At 37.9% G+C, this 19,379-nt stretch overlaps 1 protein-coding gene across 7 annotated transcripts in view; it reads left to right on the top strand.

Annotated features, from left to right (window-relative positions):
• Window positions 1-19,379, top strand: part of VPS8 (VPS8 subunit of CORVET complex) — a 299,574-nt gene that overhangs the window by 223,210 nt on the left and 56,985 nt on the right. For 6 of the 7 annotated variants that reach the window (XM_029215384.1, XM_029215383.1, XM_029215387.1 and 3 more), the window contains one exon: window positions 18,727-18,780. In XM_029215384.1, coding sequence (XP_029071217.1) covers window positions 18,727-18,780 — 54 coding nt within the window. Of the gene's footprint in view, window positions 1-4,277; window positions 4,973-18,726; window positions 18,781-19,379 lie in introns of those variants that run through there. The other variant, XM_029215388.1, reaches the window with a different exon arrangement.

Raw genomic sequence — 19,379 nt, 5'->3', positions numbered from 1 at the left:
TAACTTGCTATTCATTTAAAAAATAATAATTCTTGGTCAACAGCAACTTGATATAAATTCAAAGAAGTATAATTGGCAATTTACTAGATTTTAGTTTTAACATTAGTATATTATTAACAGAGTTTAGGGTTCTTGAGAGATAGTAATAAGCTAACACATAACACATTATGTGCCAGAAACATTCCAGTTGTTATTCCTTTTAAAACTTCAAAAACCAAGAGCATTTGGAGACTCATTAGAAAGTCTTATTATGTATTGCTTGATATCTTTTCAGAATATCATCACTTATCAGTAAAAAGCCAGGTACATTAGTCCAGTATCAGAGTTTTTTGTTTTTTCAGTAAGAGGTAAATATATCTGAAGAAGAAGGGGATTGGAAGTAAACATATAGCTGCCTACTCATCCTTTAATAATCACAAAAGGAGAGAATTAAAAGAAATAACCTGATATTTCCCCTGGTACTTGGAGTTGGTTTTATTTCTTGGTTTTTAGAATTGTCTAAGAAAATGTCTTGTCTTTTGGGATAAATTTACAAATAAAGTCAGATGGAAGTATTTACAGCTTTGAAGAAATTATTCAGTAAGTGACATTTATGCCCACTGGTCATAATTTTCTGTTAACCATTAAGCATTGCTTATTGATTTTGGATTCCCACTATAAATTGGAGATTTGTTTTACATGCCATTTAATGAAATAGAAACACTGGTATTAATGCCTGTTTTCATTTGTCCATTTTTAAAGAGTATTAGCTCCCTGTTATAAATATGTTAGATTCAAATTAAATGCTAAAAAATGAGATTTCCATTTTTGGTGATAGCAGCATTTCTCAAAAGAGTATCTTCTAAATTAAACTTACAAATTAAATGAAGATTAATATGTCTCGGAAGTGCAGAGAGGTGATAAATAATCCTAATATAAATGAATCTGTTTGAGGAGATTATTGCCCATTTTCCAATAATCTTGTTATTATACCCTAGTATTAAGTGATTCATTACTTCAGCCAATATATAATATATGCCTACTTTGGACCAAACACTATTCTTGGTACCAAGTATACACTGGTGAACAACAACAAAAAAATAGTTCCTAACATCATGTAGCTTACCATCTAGTAAGAGAGCTAGACAGTAATTAAGTAAACAAACTATCAAACATATAATTTCAAATTGTGATAGGTATGTGAGTGCTATGAGGGGAAAGAATAGAATGTTATAGGAAGAATAACAGAAGGGAAACCTACTTTTTATTGGGTGGTCAGGGAATATCTATCTGCAGAGATGAAAATAAGATGCTACCAGACCTGGGAAGAACATTCCAAGCAAAAGAGAACAGTAAGCACAGAGGAACTGAGGAGGAAAATGACTTGTTCAAGGAAGTGAAAAAAGATCAGTCTGGAACAGTGACTAAAGAGGAACATAGCAAGGAATAAGGTTTAAGAGATAGGCAGGGCCAGATCCTTATTAGAATGTAAGACTCTGGTGAAGAGTTTAGTTTATATTCTTAAAGTAAGAATAAAAAGGATTTAAAACAAGGGAATTCATACCATCAATTGATTGTGACTGTGGAAAATGGATAGACAGCCACACCTCTATTACTGTCCAAGTCTTCACCTCTTTGCCGGACCAGCGTAACAATCAGATTCTTAAGATTCTATAAATATGGTCACTTCCCTTTGATCTAGAAAACGCTTGTGTCCAAGGGACCGAAGGAAGACAGTAGTACTGAGAAAGTGTTTCCAGTCTCTGCGTAGAACTAAAGCTTTGCTGGAAATATGGGCGAAGGGCATAAAAAAGTTTTGTTGTCCAATAAAATGTGAAAAAATGTTGAACTTCACCAGTGATCAAAGAAATACCAGTTAAAATAGCAATATGATGCCATTTTAAAAAAACTTATTAAACTGGCAAAGTTTTGAAAATAGATATTAAACTGGCATACATTAAAAATACTAATGCAGGGACTTCCCTGGTGGCACAGTGGTTAAGAATCTGCCTGCCAATGCAGGGGACACAGGTTCCAGCCCTGGTCCGGGGAGGTCCCACATGCTGCGGAGCAACTAAGCCATTGTGCCACAACTACTGAGCCTATATGGTCAACTAATCTATCACAAAGGAGGCAAGGATATACAGTGGAGAAAAGACAGTCTCTTCAATAAGTGGTGGTGGGAAAACTGGACAGCTACATGTAAAAGAATGAAATTAGAGCACTCCCTAACACCATATACAAAAATAAACTCAAAATGGATTAAAGACCTAAATGTAAGACTAGACACTATAAAACTCTTAGAAGAAAACATAGGAAGAACACTGACATAAATCACAGCAAGATCTTTTTTGACCCACCTTCTAGAGAAATGGAAATAAAAACAAAAATAAGCAAATGGGACCTAATGAAACTTAAAAGCTTTTGCACAGCAAAGGAAACTATAGACAAGACTAAAAGACAACCCTCAGAATGGGAGAAAATATTTGCAAACGAATCAATGGGCAAAGGATTAATCTCCAAAATATATAAACAGCTCATGCAGCTCAATATTAAAAAAAATAATAACCCAGTCCAAAAATGGGCAGAAGACCTAAATAGACATTTCTCCAAAGAAGACATACAGATGGCCAAGAGGCACATGAAAAGCTGCTCAACATCACTAATTATTAGACAAATGCAAATCAAAAGTACGATGAGGTATCACCTCACACTGGTTAGAATGGGCATCATCAGAGAATCTACAAACAACAAATGCTGGAGGACTTCCCCGGTGGCGCAGTGGTTAAGAATACACCTGCCAATGCAGGGGACACGGGTTCGACCCCTGGTCTGGGAAGATCCGCATACCGCGGAGCGACTAAGCCCGAGCGTCGCAGCTCCTGAGCCTACGCGCCTAGAGCCCATGCTCCGCAACAAGAGCAGCCACCTCAACAAGAAGCCCACGCGCCGCAATGAAGAGTAGCCCCCACTCACCACAAGTAGAGAAAGCCTGCGCACAGCAACGAAGACCCAACGCAGCCAAAAATAAATAAAATAAAACAAATGCTGGAGAGGGTGTGGAGAAAAGGGAACCCTCTTGCACTGTTGGCGGGAATGTAAATTGATACAGCCACTATGGAGAACAGTATGGAGGTTCCTTAAAAAACTAAGAATAGAATTACCATATGAGCCAGCAATCCCACTACTGGGCATATACCCAGAGAAAACCATAATTCAAAAAGACACATGCACCCCAGTGTTCATTGCAGCACTATTTACAATAGCCAGGTCATGGAAGCAGCCTACATGCCCATCGACAGGCAAATGGATAAAGAAGACGTGGTACATATATACAATGGAATATTAGCCATAAAAAAGAACAAAGTTGGGTCATTTGTAGAGACGTGGATGGACCTAGAGACTGTCACATAGAGTGAAGTAAGTCAGAAGGAGAAGAACAAATATCGTATATTAACGTATATATGTGGAATCTAGAGAAATGGTACAGATGAACCGGTTCGCAAGGCAGAAATAGAGACACAGATGTAGAAAACAAATGTATGGACACCAATGGGGGAAATCGGGTGTGGGTCGTGGTGGGATGAATTGGGAGAGTGGGATTGACATATATACACTAATATGTATAAAATAGATAACTAATAAGAACCTGCTGTATAAAAAATAAATTTAAAGAAAAAAAGAAAGGTATACCTACAGGGACTTCCATTTCACTAAGAGTCTTTTGGGGGAGAAATGGACAAAATATATAAAAGAATGGTTCTCAAGACATTGGACCTCAAGCCGTGAAGGAGAATAACCCTTGAGAGACAATAAACAAATGATGTACTAAAGTACTGCTGGAGGAAAGTTTCCAAGCCACTGCACAGGGAGGGAGAGCCAAGACAGAGCTCATCAGTATCTCTGATTTTGGACAGAGCAGGAAGTCCAGGGAAAACAAGGGCTGGAGTTCACAGGAGAGGGCCACACAGAGAGAGGGCTTCAGAGATCTGCAGAAGGCAACCTTGAGTTGAATACTGACCCACTCATGTTTGTGAGTAAATGACTCAAGGCCAGAAAAAGGAGCACCCAAAAGTATTAGAGGTAGCAGTGCCCCCAATTCATATATAGCCAGGAATACTGCAAGCTGGAAAATGTCATAATTCACGGGGCAGCACTGAGAGTACTACTAAGTAAGAGGGTTTGACCTCAATATTGGGGGAAGAGTTAACCCTAGACTAGCTGCTGTTTTGATCCCACGCAACAAAACTTAAAAGCAAAATCTAAAGAGATCAAATTATTTCTATGTATTTTAACAGCATCCCAGAACAAAGTTCAAGATTATGTTAAGGATTACAGGAACATCTAACTGAACAAAGTAGAATGCACAGTGCCTGGCATTTGATCAAATACTACAAGGCATGCAAGAAAGCAGGAAAATACACATCATAAAAAGGAGAAAAAAATCGATTACATGACATTTTGGAACAGGCAAGTTATGGAGACAGTAAAAAGATCATTGGTTGCCAGGGGTGGTCGGGGGGAAGGATGAAGAAACAGAACAGAGGATTTTTTAGTGTGGTGAAAATATTCTGTATGATACTATTGATATAATGATGGATATAAGTCATTATGCCTTTGTCCAAATCCATAGAATGTGCAATGCCAAGGGTGAACCCTAATGTAAACTATGGACTTTGGGTGATAATGATGTGTCAATGTAATGTGTCATCAGTTATAACAAATGCACCACTCTGGTGGGAGAGGTTGATAATAGGGGAAGCTGTACATCTGTGAAGCATGCCACATGTGTAGTATCTCTGTACCTTCCTCTCAATTTTGCTATGAACCTAAAACTGCTCTTAAAAAAAAAATCCCCCACCTTCCCTTTGTGCTCTACAACCAAAAGAAAGAAACTCCTACTAGGGAATGTATCTACTATGTACATACAACTGTGCTATAGATTGGAATATTAGCTGAAGTTAATGGCAGAGAATGACAGTGTAAACTAATAAGAGCATTAGATAAATCTTATTAATTAAGTAATGAGTATTCTCATGAAGAAAGAACATAGGATGTCACAGGGCTTGGGCTCTAGAACTGACCTCTGTCTTATTACATGAGCTCGAGAAAGTAATTAACTCTCCCCTCTCTCCCTCTATCCCTTCCTTCTTTCCACCAGGCTGAAAACATAAATCTTTTTTAGTGTCTCATTGAGGCATGGTGAAAACAGTATGTAGGTCTGTGCAGACCTACTAGAGAATGGACTTGAGGACACGGGGAGGGGGAAGGGTAAGCTGGGACAAGGTGAGAGTGGCATGGACATATACACACTACCAAATGTAAAGTAGATAGCTAGTGGGGAGCAGTCGCATAGCACAGGGAGATCAGCTCGGTGCTTTGTGACCACCTAGAGGGGTGGGATAGGTATGGTGCGAGGGAGGGAGATGCAGGAGGGAGGAGATATGGGGATATATGTATATGTATAGCTGATTCACTTTGTTACAAAGCAGAAACTAACACACCATTGTAAAGCAATTATACTCCAATAAAGATATTTAAATAAATAAATAAATTTTAAAAAGCAGCCATTAAAAAAAATCACTTTGACTAAATCCCAGATTTTTCACACTAGCACACAATGCCATTCATTTAATTTTTTTCAGTTTCTGTTTTTGTGTCTTCTACTCACAAGTTATAAGAAAGGATGTATTAAAATTAACTTATGAATTAAAAAAACCAATCCATTGAAACAGACCCAGAAATGGCACATATGATAGGATTAGTAGATAAGAACATTAAAACAGTTATTATTATTATATTGCATATGTTCAAGAAGCTAGAGGAAGGATTGAACATAAGAGCCAACCAAACATCTAGAGATTAAACCTACAATGTATGAGATGAAGAACACAGTAGATGGGATTAACAGCATAAGGACATTGCAGAAGAAAGGATTAGTGAACTTGACTGTATAGCAATAGAAACTATCCCAAATCAAACACACACTGAAAAGAAATGAATGACTATGAACTACAGAACAACTTCAACTAGCAAGATATACATGTAATTGGAGTTCTGCAAGAAGTAAGGGAAGGGATAGGACAGAAAAAGTATTTGAAGAAACTTAATACAGAGTTCCAATTCCAATAAGGGCAGGGCAGCCTGTATTGGACAACCCTTCTGCCAGTAACAATTATATAGACAAAGTATTGTTTAGAGAGCAACCAGAAGCAGGCAGAAACCTTAGAGAACACAAACCTTGAAATAAGGGAAGCAAACTAGAGGAGCTCTACATTTAATGAGGTTTTTTCCCTTTATCACACATTTCAGTTTGTCTTGGAGAGCTGGGGGAAAAGAGCTTATAGTAGTATTCTTATTGGATGAAGAAACAGAGTTCAAGACTACCAAAGCAGTTATAAATTGAGAGGCCATCTCAGAAGGAAGGGAGCCAGGGAGGAGGGAGCCCTAAATTCTTTTTACAGGTTTCTAAGTTGCACATACACAAACAGTGCTTCAAGAAACCATGCAGAAAGTAGCATCAGGAGGACTAAAGCACTGAGCAGAGATATCAGCAAGTGCATAGTGCTGAATTTGAGTGCAAGCCCTGCCAAATTTGAGGGATTGATAAACATTTCAGGTTTTGTATTGAAACTGCAAAGGGACCATGCCTTATGCCTAAGCGCCACCCTAAGACTAAGGGCAAAAGTAAAATAAATCCTTTCTAACAAAGCCAAAGGCCAAACTATTATAGGATCAGAAGGAAAATATAACCTAAAATCAAGAGAAAAACATCAATAGAAGCAGATCTATGGATGACCTAGATATTGGAATTGGGAGTCAAGGACTTTAAAATAGAAATTATAAATAAATTAAAGGATTTAGAGGAAAAAGATCAGCAGAATGATTGGATACATAGGGAAATCTCAGCAGATAAATGGAAACTATAAAATAAAATAAAACCAAATGTAAATTCTAGAGTTAAAAAAATAAGATGAAAATTTCATTAGATATCAACAGCATTTTTAACACTGAGACAAATGTTATCTATAAATTTGGAGAGAGTTCAATAGAAATAATCCTAATAGAAGCACAGAGACTAAAAGGGTTGAAAATAAGTGAAGAGAGCTCTCAGTAACCTGTGAAATGATATCAAGAAGTCCTAACATATGTATCACTGGTGAGGAGAAAGAGAGAAGTGGAGGGGGGGACTGAAAATTTCCCACATTTGGTGAAAAACATTAACCCGTATGTCCAAAAACTCAGCAAACTGCTAGTGGCATAAGTACAAAGAAAACCACATTCAGACACATCTTGGTCAAACTGCCAAAACCAAAGATAAAGAGGAAATCTTAAAAGCAGCCAAAGAAAAGACAATAATAAGAATGATGACTGATTTCTCATAAAAAGGGGATGGGGAGGAGAGGCCAAGTGACAATAAATGGCATCTTTAAACTACTAAAGAATGGTAATACGGTGCTTATATTGTATGTTACATAACATTCCCAGTGGGGTCTAGGGCAGCATCCCATAATCAAATGCTTATGTGGGATAAATAAAGACTATAAATAGCCTCACTCCAGGTCAGGTTTTGATGTCAGATAACTTTTGGTGCCAAAAGTTTTTAAAAAGTACTTTTGATTTCAGAGCTTTTTGGATTTTAGAATTATAATAAAAGGATTTGTGGATCTATTTTACTTGTCAGGTGGAGAACTGGCAATATATATTTATAAATGTCTACACTCTTAGAAGTGGGACTTAGAAGAATCTGTGCAATGAAAGTAACATGTGAAGAGTGTATACCGAGTGTTACACAAGGATGTTTATGACAGCATTTTTTAAATAATTAAAAAAATTGAAAACAACCTAAATGTCCCAATACTTTCCTAATACTTGGTTAAATTAGCTATGTTATATGTATGCAATGAATGGACTGCTTTATAGCCATGAAAAAGCATGTTGTCAGAGAACATTGATATGGTGAAATAAACTCTCAATATGTTACATGAAAAGATCACAAAGCTGTGTGATTCCAAATGTTAATAGTAGTTATTCCTGTGTGGTTGGATTGTCATTTTTATTTGCTTTATTTTGCTCTTTTGTATTTCTTTTTTTTTTTAACATGTTTATTGGAGTATAATTGCTTTACAATGGTGTGTTAGTTTCTGCTTTATAACAAAGTGAATCAGTTAAACATATACATATGTTCCCATATCTCTTCTTCATTCATGAACAGTATTCCTTTGGTAATCAGAAAAATCAAGGCTTGTTTTTTAAAAAGCAAGGTGATAAGGAAGGTATTCCTATTGCTATCAAACTTCAGATCAGATTGCTTCTCTAAGTTAGGAATCATTTTATTAACAAAGATCACAAAAGTTTAGCATTATTAAGGCCTTGGCTTAATATATCATCCATATCCCCAGATCTAGTGTTCTGCACACCTGGATTTAAAGTGTCTTTTAAGCTGCATTGCCTGAGGCATTTCCAGAAGGAATCCTTTTAAACAAAAAATAAGACCATTCGTAAGTGATGCTGAACCATTTCTGTTGCCACTTCAAACACTCTCTGACTTAATCTCCAGAGAACAGCTTTCTCAGATAAATTGTCCAGCACCGCATCTAGTTTTTGGCTTGTTTTAAAAAGTCTGTAGATCTTTTTATGAGTTCATTTTTTTTAAGCTTAAATATCTACTTTGCTTTGAAATCTATTTTCTCCCTTTTCAACAAGAGCATACCAGGAGTTAAAATTGGATCACATTCAGCAAACTACATCATACATCTGGAGTAAATTCCAGAGTATTAATGTCATTGTACGTTAAAGGAAAGACTTTCAAGTCTAATTTTTGCAGACCTGCTAAATCTTAAAGGACAGTCTGTACAGCCAGCAGTTTTGATCCCAGAGCTGAGGTATGTTTTCTAAAGTTATTCTGAAAGTCAGAGGGGAAAGGCATAAAAGACTGCAACATGGTCCTGTTTGAATAGATTGATGCCACAGTGATAGGAAATGTCTTTATCATTATATACTGTAGGCTGTTAGAATTAAACTGTTAGAATTGGAACAGGCTTGAGAACTTGAGTCCAGTTGCTCTCGCAGTACTCATATCTCGTCTACATCATTGTAGATAGATAGTATCTAGTATCTATTGAACTACATGTAATAATTATTTTTCCTTATAAGTTAATAAGTAGATATTCTGATTTCATATCTTAGTCTCTGTGTACTTAATATTTGCTAGAATTCACTGCTGAAACCATATGAACTTGGAGTTTTCTTTGTGGGAAAGTTTGATTAAAAATTCAATTTCTTTAATAAATACAGGGCTATTCATATTTTCTTTTTGATCTTGGGTCCATTTTTATAAGTAGTTTTTAAGGAAGTATGCTTTTCATTTATCTAATTTATTGGCATAAAATTATTAATAGGCTCCTATTGCCTTTTTTTCTTTCTTTTTTTCAACATCTTTATTGGAGTATAATTGCTTTACAATGGTGTGTTAGTTTCTGCTGTAAAACAAAGTGAATCAGCTATACATATACATATATCCCCATATACCCTCCCTCTTGCATCTCCCTCCCACCCTCGCTATCCCACCCCTCTAGGTGGTCACAAAGCACCGAGCTGATCTCCTTGTGCTATGCGGCTGCTTCCTACTAGCTATCTGTTTTACATTTGGCAGTGTATATATGTCAATGCCACTCCTCTCACTCCGTCCCAGCTTACCCTTCCCCCCTCCCCATGTCCTCAAGTCCATTCTCTACGTCTGCGTCTTTATTCCTGTCCTGCCCCTAGATTCTTCAGAAACTATTTTTTTTCTTAGATTCCATATATATGTGTTAGCATATGGTATTCGTTTTTCTCTTTCTGGCTTACCACACTCCGCATGACAGACTCTAGGTCCATCCACCTCACTACAAGTAACTTAATTTTGTTTCTTTTTATGGCTGAGTAATATTCCATTGTATATATGTGCCACATCTTCGTAATCCATTCATCTGTCAATGGACATTTAAGTTGGTTCCATGTCCTGGCTATTGTAAATAGTGCTGCAATGAACACTGGGGTGCATGTCTCTTTTATTAAATTATTATTATTATTATTATTTAACATCTTTATTGGAGTATAATTGCTTTACAGTGGTGTGTTAGTTTCTGCTTTATAACAAAGTGAATCAGCTATACATATACATATATCCCCATATCCCCTCCCTCTTGCGTCTCCCTCCCACCCTCCCTATCCCACCTCCCTAGGTGGTCACAAAGCACTGAGCTGATCTCCCTGTGCTATGCGGCTGCTTCCCACTAGCTATCTGTTTTACATTTGGTAGTATATATATGACCATGCCACTCTCTCACTTCATCCCAGCTTACCCTTCCCCTCCCCTTGTCCTCAAGTCCATTCTGTAGTAGGTCACATCTTTATTCCCTTCCTGCCCCTAGGTTCTCATGACCATTTTTTTTTTCTTAGATGCCATATATATGTGTTAGCTTACGGTATTTGTTTTTCTCTTTCTGACTTACTTCACTCTGTATGACAGACTCTAGGTCCATCCACCTCACTATAAATAACTCAATTTCGTTTCTTTTTATGGCTGAGTAATATTCCATTGTATACATGTGCCACATCTTCTTTATCCATTCATCTCTCGATGGACACTTAGGTTGCTTCCATGTCCTGGCTATTGTAAATAGAGCTGCAATGAACATAGTGGTACAAGACTCTTTTTGAATTATGGTTTTCTCAGGGTATATGCCCAGTAGTGGGATTGCTGGGTCGTATGGTAGTTCTATTTTTAGTTTTTTAAGGAACCTCCATACTGTTCTCCATACTGGCTGTATCAATTTACATTCTCACCAACAGTGCAAGAGGGTTGCCTTTTCTCCACACCCTCTCCAGCATTTACTGTCTGTGCCTTTTTTGATGATGGCCATTCGGACTGGTGTGAGATGATATCTCATTGTAGTTTTGATTTGCATTTCTCTAATAATTAATGATTTTGAGCATTCTTTCATGTGTTTGTTGGCAATCTGTATATCTTCTTTGGAGAAATCTCTGTTTAGGTCTTCAGCCCATTTTTGGATTGGGATGTTTGTTTTCTTGATATAGAGGTGCATGAGCTGCCTGTAAATTTTGGAGATTCATCCTTTGTCAGTTGCTTCATTTGAAAATATTTTTTCCCATTCTGAGGGTTGTCTTTTTGTCTTATTTATGCTTTTCTTTGCTGTGCAAAAGCTTTTAAGTTTCATTAGGTCCCATATGTTTATTTTTGTTTTTATTTCCATGTCTCTTGGAGGTGGGTCCAAAAGGATCCTGCTGTGATTTATGTCATAGAGTGTTCTGCCTGTGTTTTCCTCTAAGAGTTTCATAGTGTCTGGCCTTATATTTAGGTCTTTAATCCATTTTGAGTTTATTTTTGTGTATGGTGTTAGGGAGTGTTCCAATTTCATATTTTTACATGTACCTGTCCAGTTTTCCCAGTACCACTTATTGAAGAGGCTGTCTTTTCTCCATTGTATATTCTTGCCTCCTTTGTCAAAGATAAGGTGACCATATGTGCGTGGGTTTATCTCTGGGCTTTCTATCCTGTTCCATTGATCTATCTTTCTGTTTTTGTGCCAGTACCATACTGTCTTGATTACTGTAGCTTCGTAGTATAGTCTGAAGTCAGGGTGCCTGATTGCTCCAGCTCCGTTTTTCTTTCTCAAGATCAATTTGGCTATTCGGGGTCCTTTGTGTTTTCATACAAATTGTGAAATTTTTTGTTCTAGTTCTGTGAAAAATGCCAGTGATAGTTTGATAGGGATTGCATTGAATCTGTAGATTGCTTTGGATAATAGAGTCATTTTCACAATGTTGATTCTTCCAATCCAAGGACATGGTATATCTCTGCATCTATTTGTATCATCTTTAATTTTTTTCATCAGTGTCATAGTTTTCTGCATACAGGTGTTTTGTCTCCTTAGGTAGATTCATTCCTAGGTATTTTATTCTTTTTGTTGTGGTGGTAAATGGGAATGTTTCCTTAATTGCACATTCAGATTTTTCATCATTAGTGTATAGGAATGCAAGAGATTTCTGTGCATTAATTTTTCTACTTTACCAAATTCATTGATTAGCTCTAGTAGTTTTCTGGTGGCATCTTTAGGATTCTCTATGTATAGTATCATGTCATCTGCAGACAGTGACATCTTTACTTCTTTTCTGATTTGGATTCCTATTATTTCTGTTTCTCTCTGATTGCTGTGGCTAAAACTTCCAAAACAATGTTGAATAATAATGGTGAGAGTGGGCAGCCAAGTCTTGTTCCTGATCTTCGTGGAAATGCTTTCAGTTTTTCACCATTGAGGACGATGTTGGCTGTGGGTTTGTCGTATATGGCCTTTATTATGTTGAGGAAAGTTCCCTCTATGCCTACTTACTGGAGGGTTTTTATTATAAATGGGTGCTGAATTTTGTCAAAAGCTTTTTCTGCGTCTCTTGAGATGATCATATGGTATTTATTCAATTTGTTAATATGGTGTATCACATTGATTGATTTGCGTATAATGAAGAATCCTTGCATTCTTGGAATAAACCCCACTTGATCATGGTGTATGATCCTTTTAATGTGCTGTTGGATTCTGTTTGCTAGTATTTGTTGAAGGGTTTTGCATCTGTGTTCATCAGTGATATTGGTCTGTAGTTTTCTTTCTTTGTGACATCTTTGGTTTTGGTATCAGGGTGATGGTGGCCTCATAGAATGAGTTTGGGAGTGTTCCTCCCTCTGCTATATTTTGGAAGAGTTTGAGAAGGATAGGTGTTAGCTCATCTCTAAATGTTTTATAGAATTCGCCTGTGAAACCATCTGGTCCTGAGCTTTTGTTTGTTGGAAGATTTTTAATCACAGTTTCAATTTCAATGCTTGTGATTGGTCTGTTTATATTTTCTGTTTCTTCCTAGTTCAGTCTCAGAAGGTTGTGCTTTTCTAAGAATTTGTCCATATCTTCCAGGTTGTCCATTTTATTGGCATGTAGTTGCTTCTAGTAATCTTTCATGATCCTTTGTATTTCTGCAGTGTCAGTTGTTACTTCTCCTTTTTCTTTTTTTTTTTCTTTTTTTTTTTTTTTCTGCAGTCCGCGAGCCTCTCACTGTTGCGGCCTCTCCCGCTGCGGAGCACAGGCTCCGGACGTGCAGGCTCAGCGGCCATGGCTCACGGGCCCAGCCGCTCAGCTGCATGTGGGATCTTCCTGGAACGGGGCATGAACCCGTGTCCCCTGCATCGGCAGGTGGACTCCCAACCACTGTGCCACCAGGGAAGCCCTATGGGTGTTTTTAAAAAGGATCAATTTCCTTTTGATTTCTTCTTTGATCCAAGTGTTATTTCGAAGTGTGTAAGTTCCTAAATATTTGAGGATTTTTCCAGAAATCTTTCTGTTATTGATATCTAATTTATTTCTATTATAGTCAGAGAATATTCTTTGTATGACTTGAATCTTCAAAATTAATTGAAAATTGTTATTGCCAGAAGATAATATATGTTGGTAAATGGTCCAGGCATACCTCATTTAATTGTGCTTTTCTTTATTGCACTTTTCAGATACTGCATTTTTTTTTTACAAATTGAAGGTTTGTGGCAACCCTGCATCAAGCGAGGCCTTTGGCACCATTTTTCCAACAGCATTTGCTTATTTTGCATCTCTGTGCCACATTTTGATTATTCTCGCAGTATTTCAAACTTTTTATTATTATTTACATGGTGATCTGTGATCAGTGATCTTTGATGTTACTATTGTAATTGTTTGGAGTGCCACAAACTGCACTCACGTAAGATGGCAAACTTAATCTATAAATGTGTGTGTTCTGACTGTTCCACCTACCAGCTGTCCCTTGTCTCTTTCCCTCTCCTTGGGCCTCCCTATACCCTGAGCGACAATAATTTTGAAGTTAGGCCAGTTGATAACCTTACAGTGGCCTCTAAGTGTTCAAGTGAAAGGAAGAGTCACACATATCTCACTTTAAATCAGAAGCTAGAAATGATTAAGCTTAGTGAGAAAGTGTTGTCAAAAGCCAAGACAGGTCAGAAGCTAGGCCTCTTGTGCCAAATAGTTATCCAGGTTGTGAATGAAAAGTAAAAGTTCTTAAAGGAAATTAAAAGCGCTACTTCAGTGAACATACAAATGATAAGAAAGCAAAATAGCCTTATGGTTCATGTGGAGAAAGTTTTAGTGGTCTGGATAGAAGATCAAATCAGCCATAAAATTCCCTTAAGCCAAAGCTTAATCCAGAGCAAGGTCCTAGTTGTCTTCAATTTCTGTGAAGGCTGAGAGAGGTGGGGAACCTGAAGTAGAAAAGTTTGAACTTAGCAGAGGTTGGTTCATGAAGTGTAAGGAAAGAAGCCATAATGTAAGAGTGTAAGGTGAAGCAGAAAGTGCTGGTGTAGAAGCAGCAGCAAGTTATTCAGAAGATCTAGCTAAGATAATTTTTCAACATAGACAAAAACAGCCTTAATATTAGAAGAAGATGGCTTGCCTTCTAGGACTTTCATAGCTAGAAAGGAGAAGTCAGTGCCTAGCTTCAAAGGACAGGCTGACTCTCTTGTTAGGGGCTAATGCAGCTGGTGACTTTAAGATGAAGCCAACGCTCATTTACCAGTCCAAAAATCCTGGGGCCCTTAAGAATGATGCTAAATCTGCTCTGCCTGTGTTCTGTAAATGGAACAAATCCTGGATGGCAGCACATCTGCTTACAACATGGTTCGCTGAATATTTTAAGCCCATTGTTGAGACATACTGCTCAGAAAAAAAGTTTCCTTTGAAAAATATTACTGCTCACTGACAATGCACCTGGTCACCTAAGGACTCTGATGGAGCTGTACAACAAGATGAATGTTGTTTTCATGCCTGCTAATACAATATCCATTCTGCAGCCCATGGATCAAGGAGTAATTTTGACTTTTAAGTCTCATTATGCAAGAAATACATTTCATAAGGCTATAGCCGCCAAAGGTAGTGATTCCACTGATGGATCTAAGAAAAGTCAATTGAAAACATTCTGGAAAGGATGCACCATTCTGGATGTCATTAAGAACATTGGTGATTTATGGGAAGAGGTTAAAATATCACCATTAACTGGAGTTGGGAAGAAGTTGATTCCAGCCCTCATGGATAACTTGGAGGGGTTCAAGACTTCAATGGAGGAAGTAACTGCAGACGTGGTGGAAATAGCAAGAGAAGTAGAAGTGAAGCCTGAAGATGTGACTGAGTTGCTGCAATCTCACGATAAAACTTGAACAGATGAGGAGTTGCTTCTTATGAATGAACAAAGAAAGTGGTTTCTTGAGGTGGAATCTTCTCCTGGTGAAATGCTGTGAAGATTGTTGAAATGACAACAAAGGATTTATATTACATAAACATATAAAGCAGCAGCAAGGTTTGAGGGGTTTGACTCCAATTTTGAAAGAAGCTTTACTATAAATGCTGTCAAACAGCATTGCGTGTTACAGAGAAATCGCTCGTGAAAGGAAGAGTCAGTCGATGTGGCAAACTTCATCGTTGCCTTATTTTAAGAAACTACCATGGCCACCCCAGCCTTCAGCAGCCACCACCTGGTCAGTCAGCAGCCATCACCATGGAGGCAAGACCCTCCACCAGCCAAAAAATTATGACTAGGGGCTTCCCTGGTGGCGCAGTGGTTGAGAGTCCGCCTGCCGATGCAGGGGACACGGGTTCGTGCCCCGGTCCGGGAAGATCCCGCATGCCACAGAGCGGCTGGGCCCGTGAGCCATGGCCGCTGAGCCTGCGCGTCCGGAGCCTGTGCTCCGCAACGGGAGAGGCCACAATGGTGAGAGGCCCGCATACCGAAAAAAAAAAAAATTATGACTTGCTGAAGGCTTACATGATAGTTAGTACTTTATAGCAATAATGTATTTTTTAATTAAGGTATGTACATTGTTTCTTTAGACACAATGCTCTTTAATAGACTACAGTATAGTGTAAACAACTTTTTTTTTTTTTTTACGGTACGCAGGCCTCTCACCGCTGTGGCCTCTCCCGCCGCGGAGCACAGCCTCCAGACGTGCAGGCCCAGCGGCCACGGCCCACGGGCCCAGCCGCTCCGCGGCATGTGGGATCCCTCCTGGGCCGGGGCACGAACCCGCGTCCCCTGCATCGGTAGGCGGACTCTCAACCACTGCGCCACCAGGGAAGCCCTGTAGACGACTTTTATATACATCGGGAAACCAGAAAGTTTGTGTGACTTGCTTTATTGCAGTATTCACTTTAATGCAGTGGTCTAGAACTGAATTCGCAATATCTCTGAGGTATACCTGTACTTGAAAAGAATATGTATGTATTTTGCCTTTGTTGGGTGGAGGGTTCTGTCAATGTCCCTATTCTATATCCTTCCTTTTTTAGTTTTTAAATTGAGATGTAATTGATATATGATATTGTGTAGTTTGAGGTGTTCCATGTGTTGGTTTGATACATTTATGTATTGCAGTATGATTACCACGATAGCCTTAGCTAACACCTTTATCATGTCAATAATTATCATTTCTTTTTTTGGGTAGAGAACAGTGAAGATCTAGTCTCTTAGCAACTTAGAAGTTTATGATACAATATTGTTAACTATGACCACTATCTTGTGCCTTACATCTTCAGAACTTATTTCTCTACTAGTTGAAAGGTTATACCCTTAAACAGCATCCCCCCAACTACCCCCACCTCGCAACCCCTGGTAACCACCATTCTACTCTGTTTTTATGAGTTCAGTTTTTCTAAATTCCACATATAAGTGCTGTCATACAGCATTTGTCCTTCTCTGTCTGATTTCTCTCACTTAGCATCCTTGAGGATGCCCTCAAGGTCCATCCGTGTTGTTGCATATGGCAAGATTTCCTTCTTTTATGGCTGAATAATATTTCTGTGTGTGTGTGTGTGTCTGTGTATATATTATCACATCTTCTTTATCTGTTCAACTTCTGTTGGATGCTTAGGTCGTTTCCATATCTTGGCTATTGTAAATAATGCTGCTCTGAACACTGGTGGGAAGATATCTCTTCAAGATACTGATTTCAATTCCTTCTGGTATATACCCAGCTGTGGGATTGCTGGATGATATGGTAGTTAAGTTTTTAAATTTTTTGAGGAACCGCCATACTGTACCCATCTACATTCCCACCAACAATGTGTAAGGTTTCCCTTTCTCTACATCCTCACCAACGTTTGTTATCTCTTGTCTTTTTTTTATAAAAGCCATCCTAACTGGTGTGAGGTGATACATCATTGTAGTTGTGATTTGCCTTTCCCTGATAAGTGATGTTGAGCATCTTTTCATGTACCTGTTATTCTTTTGTATATCTACTTTGGAAAAATGTCTGTTCAGATCCTTTGCCCATTTTTTAAATTGAGTATATCCTTCCTAATCTTCATATTTGTTCTCTCATTTATTGAGAGAGATATGGAAATCGCTGACTGTAAAATCTATTTCTCCTTGCATTTCTATCAGTTTTTATTTTACGTACTTTTTAAAATTACTATTTATTGGAGTATAGTTGCTTTACAATGTTGTGTTAGTTTCTTCTGTACATCAGAGTGAATCAGTTATATGTATACATATATCCCCTCTTTTTTGGATTTCCTTCCCATTTAGTTCACCACAGATAATTGAGTAGAGTTCCCTGTACTATACAGTAGGTTCTCATTCGTTATCTGTTTTATACATAGTAGTGTATATATGTCAATCCCAATCTCCCAATTCATCCCACTCCCTCCTTCCCCCCTTGGTATCCATAAGTTTGTTCTCTACATCTGTGTCTCTATTTCTGCTTTGCAAATAAGTTCACCTGTACCATTTTCTAGATTCCACATATGAGCGATCTTATACGGTATTTGTTTTTCTCTTTCTGACTTACTTCACTCTGTATGACAGTCTCTAGGTCCATCCACGTCTCTGCAAATGGCACAATTTCATTCCTTTTTATGGCTGAGTAATGTATGTATCACATCTTGTTTATCCATTCCTCTGTTGATGGACACTTAGGTTTAAGCTATTAGATGTGTAGACGTTTAGGATTGTTACGTCCTCCTGATGAATTGATTCCTTTATCGTTATGCAATAATATATCCCTGGCAATAGTCTTTGCTCTGAAATCTAGTACTATCATGGTATATTTTTTCAATCTTTTTGCTTTTAATCTATTTGTGCCTTTATATTTAAAGTATGTTTCCTGCAGGCAGCATGTAGTTGGGTCTTGTTCTTTTATCTGACAGTCTCTTTCAACCTTTCCTATATTTGAAGATCTTACTATATCATCAGTCTTCTCTTCTTAGGACTAAACATCCTTTTATTATGGCTTGGCTGATACTTTTTCTAAATCCTTCTATTATTATCAAACACTTGTGCGTGTTTTGCTTAAAAGGGACATTAGATCAGAAGGGATACTCTGAGTTGGTCTCTGCAAGACGTGCTACTACATATCGCGTCAGTTGATTTCCATTGTCCACAGAGATCTGTGTCTATTAGGTTCCTCACCATTTCGCTAAAACCAATTTGGACCATCTTTTCTACTTTTCTTACCCTAATCACATTTTTATCTTGGCTAACTACTGACTTTTTGATCTCCAGAGAAACTTCAAAGGGACTTAACAAAAAAATCTATTCATTGTTCCCCTGGAAATGTCTGTTTTATCTCAGTTACATGAGTTCTAGTTGAATTATTTTAAGTATGGGTCAAATAAAGCTAGACTATAACTAAGAAGATATCAGAAGGTTTGCTTTTTTTTTTTTTTTTAGGTAAAAATGTCCCCATCCTGTCATCCATCCAAAGGGGATCCTGCTGTTAAGAAGGTGAGTGAGTTTTAACGGCAAAAAGCCGACTTCCTCCTTCTGTGTATTTATTCTCCTCTGTTGAACCATGTTCTCAAAATGAGTGATTTTAAATCATTTTAATGCGTCAAAGTTTCTTTCTGATTGGATGCCTTAAAGAGGTGTCACCAGGACTTGTTGGCTCTTCCAGAGAAGCCAAATGGGGGTTTGGGTCTAGCATCAGTCTCTTGACAACTAGGGACTTTCATTGTTCTAGAATTCCCACCCTCTCTACCAGATGGGCATCCTGGTATCAGTGAGTGGTAGCAGATGAAAGATATTTTAAGGATGAAACGTACATAGTTTTTCTTAACAATGTACTTTCCCTCCAGATAGCTGTTCCTAAAGAAAACTGGTCTGAGGTATTAACATTTCAGCACATACCAGCTAAGTAAGACCTCAATAAATACTTGTGTGATAGAACTCTTATCTAGGCCATTTCAACCCTTGAATGTGAACTCTGTGACACAGATAGGTTGTTTGTCTTTCAAGTAATCCTCAGATGATGTCAAAAGAACCACTAAAATCCTTTTCTTTATCCAACTGCAACAGTGCAGTTGAAATATAGCAAACAGATTGAC

The sequence above is a fragment of the Monodon monoceros genome, unplaced genomic scaffold (assembly GCF_005190385.1).
Source record: "Monodon monoceros isolate NGI ecotype Baffin Bay Population unplaced genomic scaffold, NGI_Narwhal_1 Super_Scaffold_11, whole genome shotgun sequence".
NCBI lineage: Eukaryota > Metazoa > Chordata > Mammalia > Artiodactyla > Monodontidae > Monodon > Monodon monoceros.
This window is presented reverse-complemented; position numbering and strand designations above follow the sequence as displayed.